The sequence below is a fragment of the Mustela erminea genome, chromosome 20 (assembly GCF_009829155.1).
Source record: "Mustela erminea isolate mMusErm1 chromosome 20, mMusErm1.Pri, whole genome shotgun sequence".
NCBI classification, from domain to species: Eukaryota; Metazoa; Chordata; class Mammalia; order Carnivora; family Mustelidae; genus Mustela; species Mustela erminea.
The window spans coordinates 20,310,632-20,322,823 of NC_045633.1; the positions used below are offsets into that span (position 1 = coordinate 20,310,632).

General features: G+C 53.0%; 2 protein-coding genes across 5 annotated transcripts in view; one reads left to right on the forward strand and one right to left on the reverse strand.

Annotated features, from left to right (window-relative positions):
- C20H16orf71 (chromosome 20 C16orf71 homolog) lies at positions 1-11,854 on the reverse strand. The gene is given in 11 exon segments (XM_032328165.1): positions 1-215; positions 977-1,085; positions 1,453-1,544; positions 1,546-1,582; positions 2,876-2,999; positions 4,282-4,396; positions 6,320-6,814; positions 8,707-8,835; positions 9,228-9,400; positions 11,149-11,317; positions 11,581-11,854. Coding segments are annotated over 9 exon segments (1,341 nt in total). The 5' UTR covers positions 9,351-9,400; positions 11,149-11,317; positions 11,581-11,854; the 3' UTR covers positions 1-98.
- A 68-nt stretch (positions 11,855-11,922) lies between these two features.
- The window catches only part of ANKS3 (ankyrin repeat and sterile alpha motif domain containing 3), a 39,128-nt gene continuing 38,858 nt past the window's right edge, over positions 11,923-12,192 (forward strand). For all 4 annotated transcript variants that reach the window (XM_032328145.1, XM_032328147.1, XM_032328149.1 and 1 more), the window contains exon 1: positions 11,923-12,188. The gene's annotated coding sequence lies outside the window, so the exon portion shown is untranslated. The remainder of the gene's footprint in view (positions 12,189-12,192) is intronic.

The window sequence follows — 12,192 nt, forward strand, 5'->3', positions numbered from 1 at the left end:
CCCTGGGACCTCCCCCTGGGCATCTGGCCGGGGTGTTCTGGGGCTCAGCCCAAGCTGGTACATGTTGCTTCCTCCTAGTTGCGGAGCTGGCTGGATCTTCAGGGACCTGAGCCTTCCAGCCACTGGGACCCCCAGTGGCAGGCCAATTGGGCTGAGCCGTCTCCTTCCGAAATGCCCTGAGCTGCTGGAGAAGCTGACTCTTCCCAGTGCAGTCCCTGTGACACAAGAGACGATCAGTCAACACCAGACCTCCCCACAGGAAGGGGCCAGAGTGCTTCCCGAATTGTGTTCCCTGGTTCTCAAGAAGGTAAGTGAGAGATTTTGGCCTCTCAGCCTGTGCTGAGTCACAGGGCATGTCAGCTTATTCAAGGCTTCTGGGAGCTCCCCTGTGTGACACTTTTTTTTTTTTTTCTTTTTTCCTCTATGCCTAGACATAGACATGTACTTGAGAGGGAGAGCTGCCTTGGACTCTGACATTCCCAGAGGATAGGATCCACAGGCTTTGCAATTCCAAAAACAAGAGATACAGCATATAAGTCTGAGTGGCCCCAGGACCACTGTGCGAGTCCTCTGCCCGGTGGGAAGCGGGCCGTCTCCAAATGGGACACTGCACTTCCTCTTCTCATTTCTAGCCAAAAACCATCACTTCATTCCATCCCAACAACTTGACTTCCAGTGCTATCAGGAGTAGGGTGTAAATTGATTTGAGAAGCTATTTTTCAGAAGGAAAGCACTACTCCCTTCTCAGGAGTGAACTAAGGTATTCTTGGTGATGTTGGGAGGACAGCAGTCCAGGCTGGGCCCCAAGTGAGCTCCCACGGCCACCACCTAGACCCCTCTCCCCAGACCCACACATACTGTCCCTGTGGGTACAAGACAGAGCTGAAAGCACAAATGTTCAGTGTGTGAGGCTGAGGGCTTGCGTGGAAAGCAGAGAAGGGACGTCCCCGGGTGATGGGAGCCCCTTGGTGGTTACCGTAGCTGCCGGGGGGGAAGGACTCTCCTGCTCCGGGGGGCCCTGCTGGTCTCTGAGAGCCACTGTCTCCTCTTCCTCCTCCTCGCTGTCAAAGGAGCTGGGGCTGGGGCTGGAGCTGGAGAAGAGGAAAACTGGCTTCACGGGATGTGCCCCAGGCCACCCAGGCCTCCCTGTTGATGCAAGGCCACTGGGATTTTGCTGCCACGTAGTGGAGGGACATCCCCCAGGGTCGATGTACCAAAGCTCAGATTCTGTTTGCTCAGAGCTCCACCTGGGTTCTTGCCTCCTTGCAGGGAGAGTCTGCTGATGGGACCAAGCGGGAAGGTTGGCCAGGCTCAGCTCCTGGCTGAAAGCACTTCTCCGCTGAGCGGTGCTCTGGGACTGCCCACACCAGCGTGACTCCCACCTGCCCGAGCCCCCGCTCCTCCTGAGGCTAAGTGAGCACTGCAAAGCTGGGCCGTCACCGCTCCCAGTACCTTTCCACCGACCTGGGGTCTGATGGCTCCGAGGGCCGCAGATCGATGAAGATGGTGGGAGGCTCTGCTGGGCTCCTTAGCTGCCTGCTCTGGGGCCAGGCCCAGCTCAGCCTGGATGCCTGCAGCAGATCTTGAGATGAGAGAGCAGGGCTTTTTGTCACTCGGTGATGACAGAGTGGCCTGAGCTAGGCCCTGTAAGCGCACCTGCTCTTTTGCTCTTCAGAACAGCCCTCAAGATTGGGCCCGACACTGTCCCATGGGACGATCTGTGGTACTGGAAGTGTTCCATATCTGTGCTTCCCAGCGTGGTGGCCACTTGCTACAAATAGCTACTTAAATTTGCTTGTAAGCTAGTTAAAATTAAATTTAAAAATAAATTTTAAAAATTCATTTCCTCAGTTGCACCCAGGCACATTTCAAGGGTTCAGTAGCCGCGTGTGGCCAGAGACTACCAATTGGACAGCACAGGTCTAGATGCTTTTTTTTTTTAAACTTAGGTATTTGAAAGAGAGCATAAGTGGGGTGTGGGGGGGAACAGTGGGAGAGGGAGAAGGGACGCACACCCCTCGTGAGTGCAGAATCCAAAGTCATGACCTGAGCCAAAACCAAGAGTTGGTCACTGAACCACCGCCCCGCGCCTAGATATTTTCTATTGGTCACTGGGTTGCCAGGAACAGGAGGCCACTCCAACTAGCTTGGATGAAAAGGAGAATGCATTGGCTCTCAGATCCCTAAAAAAGAGTGGGGAGTAGGTTTTAAGGGATCCCAGTGCCCTGTGCCCACCTCTGCCCTCCCATTCCCACCCAGAGACAGAGAGATTCTCACAGAAAGGCTCTGATCGGCCTGGCTCGCGTTAGACTCCAGGGCTGGCCTAATTAATAGCAGCCAGAGGGGCAGGGTCCCACTCTGGGGGAGCCATGTGGATGCTGAAGGGAGGGTTCCCAGGGCGTGTGCGAGAACAGGGGCTTTGGGCCTTGAGTCCCAGCTCTGCCATGTATGGCCCGGGTAACTCAACCTCTGAGCCTCAGTTTCCCCATCTGTAGAACAGAGATAATGACAGCACCTACCTGATCAGATTCTTTTTTTTTTTTTTTAAAGATTTTTATTTATTTGTTATATATATAGAGAGAGATACAGAGCGCAAGCACAGGCAGACAGAGTGGCAGGCTAGAGGCAGAGGGAGAAGCAGGCTCCCTGCGGAGCAAGGAGCCCGATGTGGGACTCGATCCCAGGACGCTGGGATCATGACCTGAGCCGAAGGCAGCTGCTTAACCAACTGAGGCACCCAGGCGTCCCCTGATCAGATTCTTGAGAGGAAATGAGAACTGTGCCTCAGTGCCGCACCCAGGGTAGACCTGATACATGCTGCAAGGGCATGGCCAGTTCCAGAGAGAGGACAGGCTGTGGCTGGCAGAAGTCTCACCTGCTCCTGGCCTCGTGCTGCGTGGTGTCCTGGGGTCCTGTCGCAGAAGGGGCTTGGGACTGGGCGGCACATAGAAGGGTGAGCTGTTCCATGAGCCTGTCCTGGCAGTTCGGCCGGCTCTGGTCTGATGGGAGAGCAGGGAGGCTGCTGAGGGGACACCCATGCTTTGACTTACAGCAGCCTGAGCCTTAGGATCCATTGGACTCCTTCGTGTGGGTCTACTGTGCACCCCCTCTGCCACCCACAGCCCTCTATGAGGACCCCGCGTCCAGCTCTGCAGGACCAGGGGAGCGATCTGCGCGCAGGCCCCGTGCAGTAGGAGTGACAAGGAACGGTCCCCCTCACTTCCTCACCCCCCAGTCCCACTCGTCAGAGTGGCAGTTCTGTGTGTTCACTTAAAAAAAAAAAAATCGCAACAGAATTATCCTCTATAGATTTTTTTCACGGAAGAGATTATGTCATTCTATGTTAACGTAGATTCTTGTCACTGAGTTTTAGCGCGTTTTGTGGTGTCCGAGCTTGACTCCTGCTGGATACTGAATATGGGTCATTCCCGGATTTTCCTGATTATAAACAGTGCTGTAACGAACATTCTCGAACACACATCCTCGCCCACTGGGTGTGTGGTGGAGGATAGACGCTAGCAGTGGAGTAAGGGGTCAAAGGCTTCTGTGGTTTTAATGAGAGTGGCTTCTGCCACACTGTCCTCCCTAAAGTGTCTATCAGTTACAGCACAGGCCAGCCCCTGCCTGACAGGGGGCAGGGTTTCTCCACATCCTGCGCTAAGGCTTTAAATCACTGACAAACACAACCATGTTGAAACAGCACGAGGGGCTGTCAGCCACAGAGGAGGTTTGCTCTGGAAGCGGAGGCTGGAACCCCCACCCCTCCTCGCTCTTGCCTCAGACCAGCCTCCACTCACGTGTGGCCCAGGACGGCTGGAGAGGGGAGGAGGAGCTCTCCTTTTATTTACAGAACTGCCCAGAGCAAGGGCACACATGCAGTGGCAGTCATCACTGGGGAGGTGAGTGGAGGCAGGGTGTGCGTAGCCACTGGCTGAAGGAGGACAAACCCCAGATCTCTTTGCTTCCAGAAAAAGAGGAAGGCCCGAGGTGGTGGGTAGGAGGGAAAGGTGTGAGTCAAGGGTAGGGACCAGTGTGAAGGTCCCCCTCTCCTATCCCCAGAGCCTCATCCACTCCGACACCCAGTAGGGGGTCATATATATAATGAGTGAGTGAATGAGGTGGATGGAAGTTTCCATGGACTGGCACCTGTGTGTTTGGGACCATGGGGCCTGAGCAGCAGAGAGGACATGGTGGGCTGCAGGGCTGACCCGATTTTATTGAGAGGGTCTGGAAGGAGCTGCTTGTGGGCATACATTTGGGCCCCAGCATTCAAGGTCAGACCTCGGTCCAGGCGGTCAGCTGCCCACCACGTGGCTCTAGGTGCGCGATCTCCCCTGTCGCCTTCTTGCCCTGCCAGACTCTGAAGGATGTGATCCAAATCCCACTCTTCAAGTTCCTGAAATAATTAAAGCAGTGATTATGATGGCAGCGCAGGGTCCTGGTGGCGGAGTGCCCGATTCTACAGCTGCTGATTCAACGGAGGCCATTGTGGGTTGTTGCAGGTGAGGAATCCCCAGGGTGTAGGTGCCCGTCCACGTGGACACTCTGTCACCCCACACCACCTGCATCTCCTTCCTACAACTTTTTTGAGCAATACTTTTGTTTTTGGTACAAAGACTGTTTGGCCCAGAAACCCAGTGTCGTCTTAAGCTCCTTAGGTTCATAGGGGTTTAGTGATGGGAGGTTTAAACGTTTTGCTCTTTAAGATTGTTCTGGGCTGGTGCTGTCACAGGAGGACAGGGAAGACAGCGCTGGGGGAACCTGGCTGTGATGAGAGGAGGGAGGAAGTGAAGTAGGAATTGGTGTTTCTTGTGGACCCTCTCGCAGCGCTAGAGGGTGTGAAACAGGTGTTTCAGGGCAAGCAGAAAGGAAAGAATGGCTTATTTATTCTTCTTTTTTTTTTTTAAAGATTTTATTTATTTATTTGACAGAGAGAGATCACAAGTAGGCAGAGAGGCAGGCAGAGAGAGAGAGAAACAGACTCCCTGCTGAGCAGAGAGCCCGATGCGGGACTCGATCCCAGGACCCTGAGATCATGACCTGAGCCGAAGGCAGCGGCTTAATCCACTGAGCCAACCCAGGCGCCCCAGAATGGCTTATTTCAACAGCAATTGATGAGGAAGGAATTGGTAAAAATGACCTTCAGGTACAACTTTCATGTACAAGCTAAGGCCAGTTTTCTCTAAGTTGTTAAGAAAATTAATCAAAATTTGCAAATAAGGGGGAAAAATCGCATAATGTTTAAATGTCATGCTAGAGCTTCCCTGACGAGCCCATCTCCTGGAGGCGGGGGTAATTTGGTTTCCACAGGCAACCATGTTATGACTTTGTAAACCTGAGAAACAGGTGCAGTGGTTTTCTGTCCCGTAGAGATAGTAACCCTATAGGTAACGGACAGCTTTGCTGCTTGTCGGATGCTGACCGGTTTTGTACTTCATGTGCCATTTTATCTCAGCATCCCTTTCTTTCTCCCCAGAATTTTACAAAATCCTGCTTTCTCTTAATCTCTCCGAACCGGCTTTGTCATCCTGCTGGCTCCTTCATTAATGAGCTAAATACAACTTAAACAAGTGGTCACACTATCTGTATGAAAATGAAGGCTTGACCATTTGGGCAATTATGTTTTAACAAAGGTTGTTCTGTATCTTATATGTGGTTGTTTGTCTTTATAAACATGCTTTGGATTAATCTCCCTTCCTTCCTCCCTCCCTCTCTCTTTTTCCTTTCCTTTCTTCCCTTCCCCTCTCCTCTCCTTCAGTCTCCTTAGTCTCCTTGCTGTTCCTTGTTCTTGTTACCTCTACTGAGGATGGTCCATCTGCCACGACCACACACCCACTGAGACAGGCATGACCGCCCGCTGAAGGACCTGGGGCATGGACCTAGGGGCCTATAGTTACTGCTGTAGACTAAATGTCTGTGTCCCTCCAAAACTCACAGGTTGAAATCCTAACCCCCAGTGTGATGGTGTTTTGCAGGTGGGGCTGCTGGGAGGTGACTAGTAGGTCCTGAAAGTGGAGGTCTTATAAAAGAGGGCCAGAGAGTTTCCTCGCCTCTTCCACAAGGACCCAGCCAGAAGATGCCATCTGTGAGCCTGGAAACAAGCTCTCACAGACATCAGATATACCAGCGCTGTGGTCTTGCGCTCCCCAGTCTCTGGAACTGTGAGAAATTAATTTCTGGGGTTTAAGCCCCGCTCCCCAGGTCTATGAGAGTTTATCACAGCAGCCCAGACTAGGACAGGTGCCGTGGGCCAGGCCTCAGGTTGACACCGTGCAAGGGACCTCCCCTCAAAGGAAGCGCAGGCTAGGGGGTTCCCTACCTTGAGGGAAAGCACCAGAGGTCCTTCCCGGGGCCCCTCTGGGGGCGTTTCTGGTCTCAGGACTGCCGTTGCCTCTTCTACTGGATTTCGGTCACTGCAGGCTGGGCCGCGGGCATCCCAGGTAACTTTATGGAGTATGTCCTCAATCATCTTCCTCCTCTCCCTTCGGGGGGCTCTGTGGTCTCTGGAGTCTGTGCTCCAACCAGCTGGTGAGGTAGCACCTGGGGGTTCTGTTTTCAGGTCATCTTCCCAGGGGCAGAAGGTGGCTTCTCTGTGTGGCCCCCAGGGGGAACCCTGGGTGCTGAAGGACAAAGCCCCATGGTCGCCTTCCTCCCACGTGGGGATGTCAGCAGGCACCCGACAAAGGGAGCTGGTCTCACCACAGCTCTCTTCAGGCCCGTCAGGATCCCCGCCTTGCACAGAGGCAGAACCCTTTGTCTTTGCGCCCCCCTTACTCCAGCGTCCTGCTGTGAGTTCCACAGACACCACACCTGCCTGTGGAGAAAACAGGTGTCCTTAGTATCCTCAGAGATGAGCTTCAGAGAATTTGTATGTGTGTGGTAAAATATGTGTGTAACATGAATTTGCTATTTTAGTCATTTTAAAATATTCAATGGCATTAAGTATATTCATAATGTGCAGCTGTCAGCACTATTTCCAAAGCTTTTTTATCACCCCAAAGAGACTGAGCCTCCCCGTCCCCCAGCCCCTGGTAACCTCCAGTCTACCTTCTGTCTCCGTGGATTAGCCTATTCTAGATAAGGCATCTAAGTGGAATCCTACAACATTGGTCCTTTTGTGTCCTTGCTTAGCTTATATTTCTAAGGTCCACTGAGGTGGTAGCCTGTGTCAGGACTTGGTTCCATTGTATGGACACAACATGTTTGGTTTGTCCATTTGGTTTGTTGATGGACACAGGTTGTTTCCACCTTTCGGCCACATAGCCGTTAAGGGGTGGACAAGAAGAAAGCCAGGCCCTTCAGCTCCAGAGCAAGCCCATGGCTTCTGCGCCCATGAGCTGGTGCAGACTTTCCTGTCACAAACTGGAAAAAATTCTCTAGGAGTGTTACCGAGGTAATTAGAGGAATGAAGACAACATGAGATAAAGTCCTGTGGCCATTGCTGCACCTGTGCTAACCAGAGGGCTTGGCAGCCCTGGGAGTTTCTCCTGTTTGGGATTATACTTCCAGGCACAGCTGAGTGAGTAGGGGACGTCTGTCAGGTGGCGGGTAGGAGACGTGCCCTGCCTGGTTCTGTAGGACGAGAGAGACAGACTGAGAGAGACAGACTGCCAGTGCAGAACCACTCTGCCCATGCCCATATGAGAGACTTGACCAGACTCCAGAGCAGCCTCCAGCAGCACAGGGCTAGGATGACCCCCCCCCCCCCAACCCCTAGGAAAGCTCCAGCAGAGGGACACACCCCCCCCCCCCCCAACCCTAGGAAAGCTCCATTCTGCAGGGAGAAACTTACTGTTTGTTCCAACCACACTGACCTCCCTTTCTTAGAGCATTTACCCAAAGCGGTATTTTTGTGAGTATGTGTCTCTTATAACCCAGAAACGTCTGTCACGGGCCCTTCAGGAGTCTCCCTTCTTCGTGGGACTGCTGACTTCCATACCTGTGGGCAGACACACCTCCTGGCCTGGTCACACCCACACTGACCGGCTCTCTGTGGTCGTTCATGGCCCTGACCCTAGTGGGCCCTGTTCTTCCCCTCCCTGCTTCTCCCTTGAAAACCCCAGTCACCTCTGCACGGACCAGACGGAGCTCCACTCTTTCCCGTACTGTCAGTAGTTACTGAATAAAGTCTGCTTTCTCTGCTTTGACGGAAGTCTGGCTCTGTTGGCCTTAGGCAGCATCTCCCATTCCCCTGGTTAATGAGTGACCACTAGTCATAATAGTTAAAACGGAGCTAAGCCAGTCTCTTGGAGCTTTTAACAGGAGCTGAACAGGCCTGACCGGTTGGGGAACTGCCTAGTGATGAAACCGTATTGATGACTTCTCTTTATAAAGGGAGCAATTAATTTTAAGCACCAAGACATTCGTTTTTGGTAGAGTTTTCGGCCTCTGAGAAATGGAAAGACAAGAAAATGGAAATTTTGCTCTGATGGTTGGTGATGACTAACTATGATACTTAGTTACAAGTGTGCTGTGGTGTTTCCTAATTGTTCCTTGCCTTCATCTGGCCTCTCCAGCTAGGGGCACCTTCTTACCTCTGAATCCCCACTGTCACCATTATTCAGTCAACAAATGTTTGGGGAGTGCTGGGGTTTTAACCTCTTTGAGCTCCACTGCTGTTAGGGTCTAGTGGACACCCACACTCATACCCCATTCTGCCCGCAGGGACCCAGCGTCGTGGATCCCTGGAGCCTGCTTCCTACAGACCTCAGAAGGCCCATCGGCTGTAGCAAGCCAGGCCCCGGCAGGATCTTCAGCCAGCTCCTCTGACAAGTCTGGGATCAGGGCAGTTTGATCTCGCTGGAAGATGAACAGCTCATCTGGCCCGCAGTCTGACTGTGGACAAATGAGAGGACTTTTGGGTTACAGGGCGGTGGGCAGAGCCCGGCGGCGGGCCTTCAGGCCCAAGCTGCCCTTGTCCTGCTGCTCTTGTTCTTGAAAAGGCAAAGTAGGCTCCATAAATGTTTGTTCAATGAATGCATGTTACCATCTCAGTGCATCCTGATAAGCTCGTGGGGGATTTCTCCAGTCATGGTTTGGGGGTCACTGAAATGGCCTGGGAGGATTCTGAGTATCAGTAAATGTATTCAGAGAATAAAAACCACCAAGAGTATGACAAACACAGAAGCTGAAAAACTCCAAAGCTGTCCGTGGGGCAGCAGCATGTTTGCCCTGGGAAGGAAGGGCCGTGGGGACCGAGAAAGAACAGGAAGAAGGCATTTGCTTACCAAGGACGAATCTGAGTCCAGTGATGGGAGCTGCTCCCTGACGGCCTTGAGGATGGCATCCCAGGGCTCTGTCTGGGAGGCCCAGAGAGATGAGGACTCCTCATCTTTGTCTGGGGATGCCATGGGGGCCCAGGCTCTGGGGTGCTTCTCAGCATGCCATCATCCAAGCAGCCCTGCAAGGGACACGGGGTAAAGTACGAGGGTCCCGGGGCCAAGGGGGGACACCGTGGGGGCAGAATATAGACTCCCAGACCTCCCACTTGGTTTCCCTTCTGGTTCCACAGGTTCCTGCTCCTATCAGTCCCTGTGCCCGCACTCTGTGTGGTGCACGTGGGGCCCAGAAGCAGCTGACCCCTGAGGAGCATGGCTTTGATCTGTGCTGGTCCACTTGTATGCAGATTATTTTCCTATAAACACAGTGTAGTACTGTAAGTGCATTTTCTCAACTTTTTCTTTTCCCTAGTTTACTTTATATGGGAATACAACATATAAAACATTTACAAAATATATGTCAATCAACTATATTATCAGTTAGGCTTTCAATCAACAGTAGGCTATTAGTAGCTAAGTTTTGGGGGAGTCACAAGTTGTATGTGGAGGGGTGCCTGGCTTGCTCAGTTGGTAGAACATGCGACACTTGATCTCGGGGTTGTAAGTTCCAGATCCACATTGGGTAGAAATTACTCAAAAATAAAATCTTTTTTTTTTTTTTTTGTGGGGGACCCTGGGTGGCTCAGTCGGTTACGTTTCTGCCTTTGGCTCTCAGGTCATGATCCCAGTGTCCTGGGATCAAGTCCCATATTGGGCTCTCTGCTTGGCGGTGGGGGTAGGGTGCTTCTCCTTCTGCCCAATCTTTTTTTAAAGATTTTATTCATTTGTCAGAAAGATAAAGAGCAAGAACAGGGGAAGGAGGGGCTGAGGGAGAGGGAGAAGCAGGCTCCCAGCTAACCAGGAAGCCCAATGCAGAACTTGATCCCAGGACACTGGAATCATGGCCGGAGCCAAAGGCAGATGCTTAACCGACTGAGCCCCTTAAAAACAAAATCTTAAAAAAAGGTCTATGTGGATTTTTGTGGTCTATGTGGGGGTGGGCACTCCTAACCCCTGTGTTGTTCAAGGGTCAACTGTATATAGATATATATATAAAAATACATAATAACCTATGTAAAGATACATAATAACCATAATAACCTATACATAGGTAGGTATATGTATATGATAGAGAGTATCTGTGTATATGACAAATAGACTGTAAACTGTATCCCACATAACATAGATACTATTATTATTTGCCTTTTACAGACTCAGAGAAGTTATATTGTCAGTAAATGGCAAAAATAGAATTTGTATCAGAGTTAGGGGGGATTTCAAGCTGCACTACACTTTACTGCCCCCTTACACAGGACTAGGCATTTTGGAGTCCTCAGGAGATATTTTTGGGTTCACTACTCAGATTAACCTCCTCTAACCAAGCATTTAACCAGAATCCTCCCCCTTTTGTATCCCAGAGTCTAACAGGAGAAAGCCTGGTCCCTCAGGGAGCACGGTGGCTTTAGGAATGTGGGATGATGGTACTTCAGAGCCAGTGTCTGGACGCCCCTTGTGGCACCAGAGGCCACAATGCATAGATGACGGGAAGAGAGCACAGGGGCCCTAGCCCTGTCTAGCTAATAACCTATTAGGATAGCAGCAGGAGATGTGCTGCTTCTCTGATTAGGGAAGCAGGGGTTAGGAGTAGGTGCACCCTAAACTGTGAACAGCAGGGTGGAGACGCAACTCATATACACATCAGCAGATGCGTTTTTGGAAACGGGGCTCTCTAGGGCCGATTGTAGGACAGCAGAATCACCGAGGTGAAGGCGGCTACCAGAGACTAGGTTCTTCTAGGTAGGCAAGGCAACAGGAGAGGGAAAGGCTCTACCGGATGCAGGAACAGCATAAACAGTAGCTCAGAGGAGCGGAGATGGCCCAACAAGTTGGGGGAAGAAGGAATCCGTTGCTGGAATGTGCGGTGAAAACCGACCAGATCGCGCAGGGTTCTGAACGCCCAGGTGAGGACTTAGGCTCATTCAGCGGACTGGGGTTAATGCCTAAAGGTAAGCCAAAGAGCCGCTCCAGTCTCCTCCGAATCCTGGCGCTACGTCCATGTCCGTTTCTTGGCTGCAGCCCGTTAGCCCCGCCCCCGGCCCGTCCAGCCCGGAGGTGCCCCGTTGTTATGACAACCAGACGCCAACGGCCTCCCGGGTCAGGCCTTTAAATATCTAAAGCTGGGAAAGAGGAAAACACATCGCCGACCTTCCCACCCATCCCTACTCCCCGATTCCCGCCGTCCTGTCCAAATCCCGACCTGTACCTTTGCAGCTGCAGCAGGCCCGAGGCCACTCACCCCAGGCCTCCGCCTCCCCTCTCTACCCGGTCCTGACAGGGCGATAAACAGTCTGCACTGCGTTCCTCCGGTCGCGCTCACCCCTCGGGCCGTGGCGCACTATTGAGGCTGTCACGGCCTTCGGAATCCCCCCAACCCCTTCTCCGGAATCTTAGATGACTGGGCTGCCACCGCACTATCTCCCCCTGTCCCTCTTTCGGGACTTGGCGCGTCCTGCCTCTCTTGAAGCTGGATTGGTTCTCCCGGCCAGGGAAGGGGCGGGGCAGGGAGAACTCGCCCTGTTCATTGGCTTCCATGGACGTCACCCAGCGAGCCGGGCGAGCTGACCGGAAGGTTCGGGTGCGGGAGGGACGAATTGCACCGCGGCCCCGGGAGCTGCCCCGGAGTCCCGCGAGCGTCCCGGCGTGCTCCGCGCCTCCCGCAACTACTTCCGGGGCGGGAGCGGCGCGGGTGGGGCGGGCGGTGTGGCGGCGATCTGCGCGGAGGGTACCCGGGCGTGCCTGGTGGCGAGCGGACCGGCCGGAGGGCGTGCGGCGGCAACGGCGGCGGCGGCTGCTGCCCGGGGCCCAGCGCAGGTAG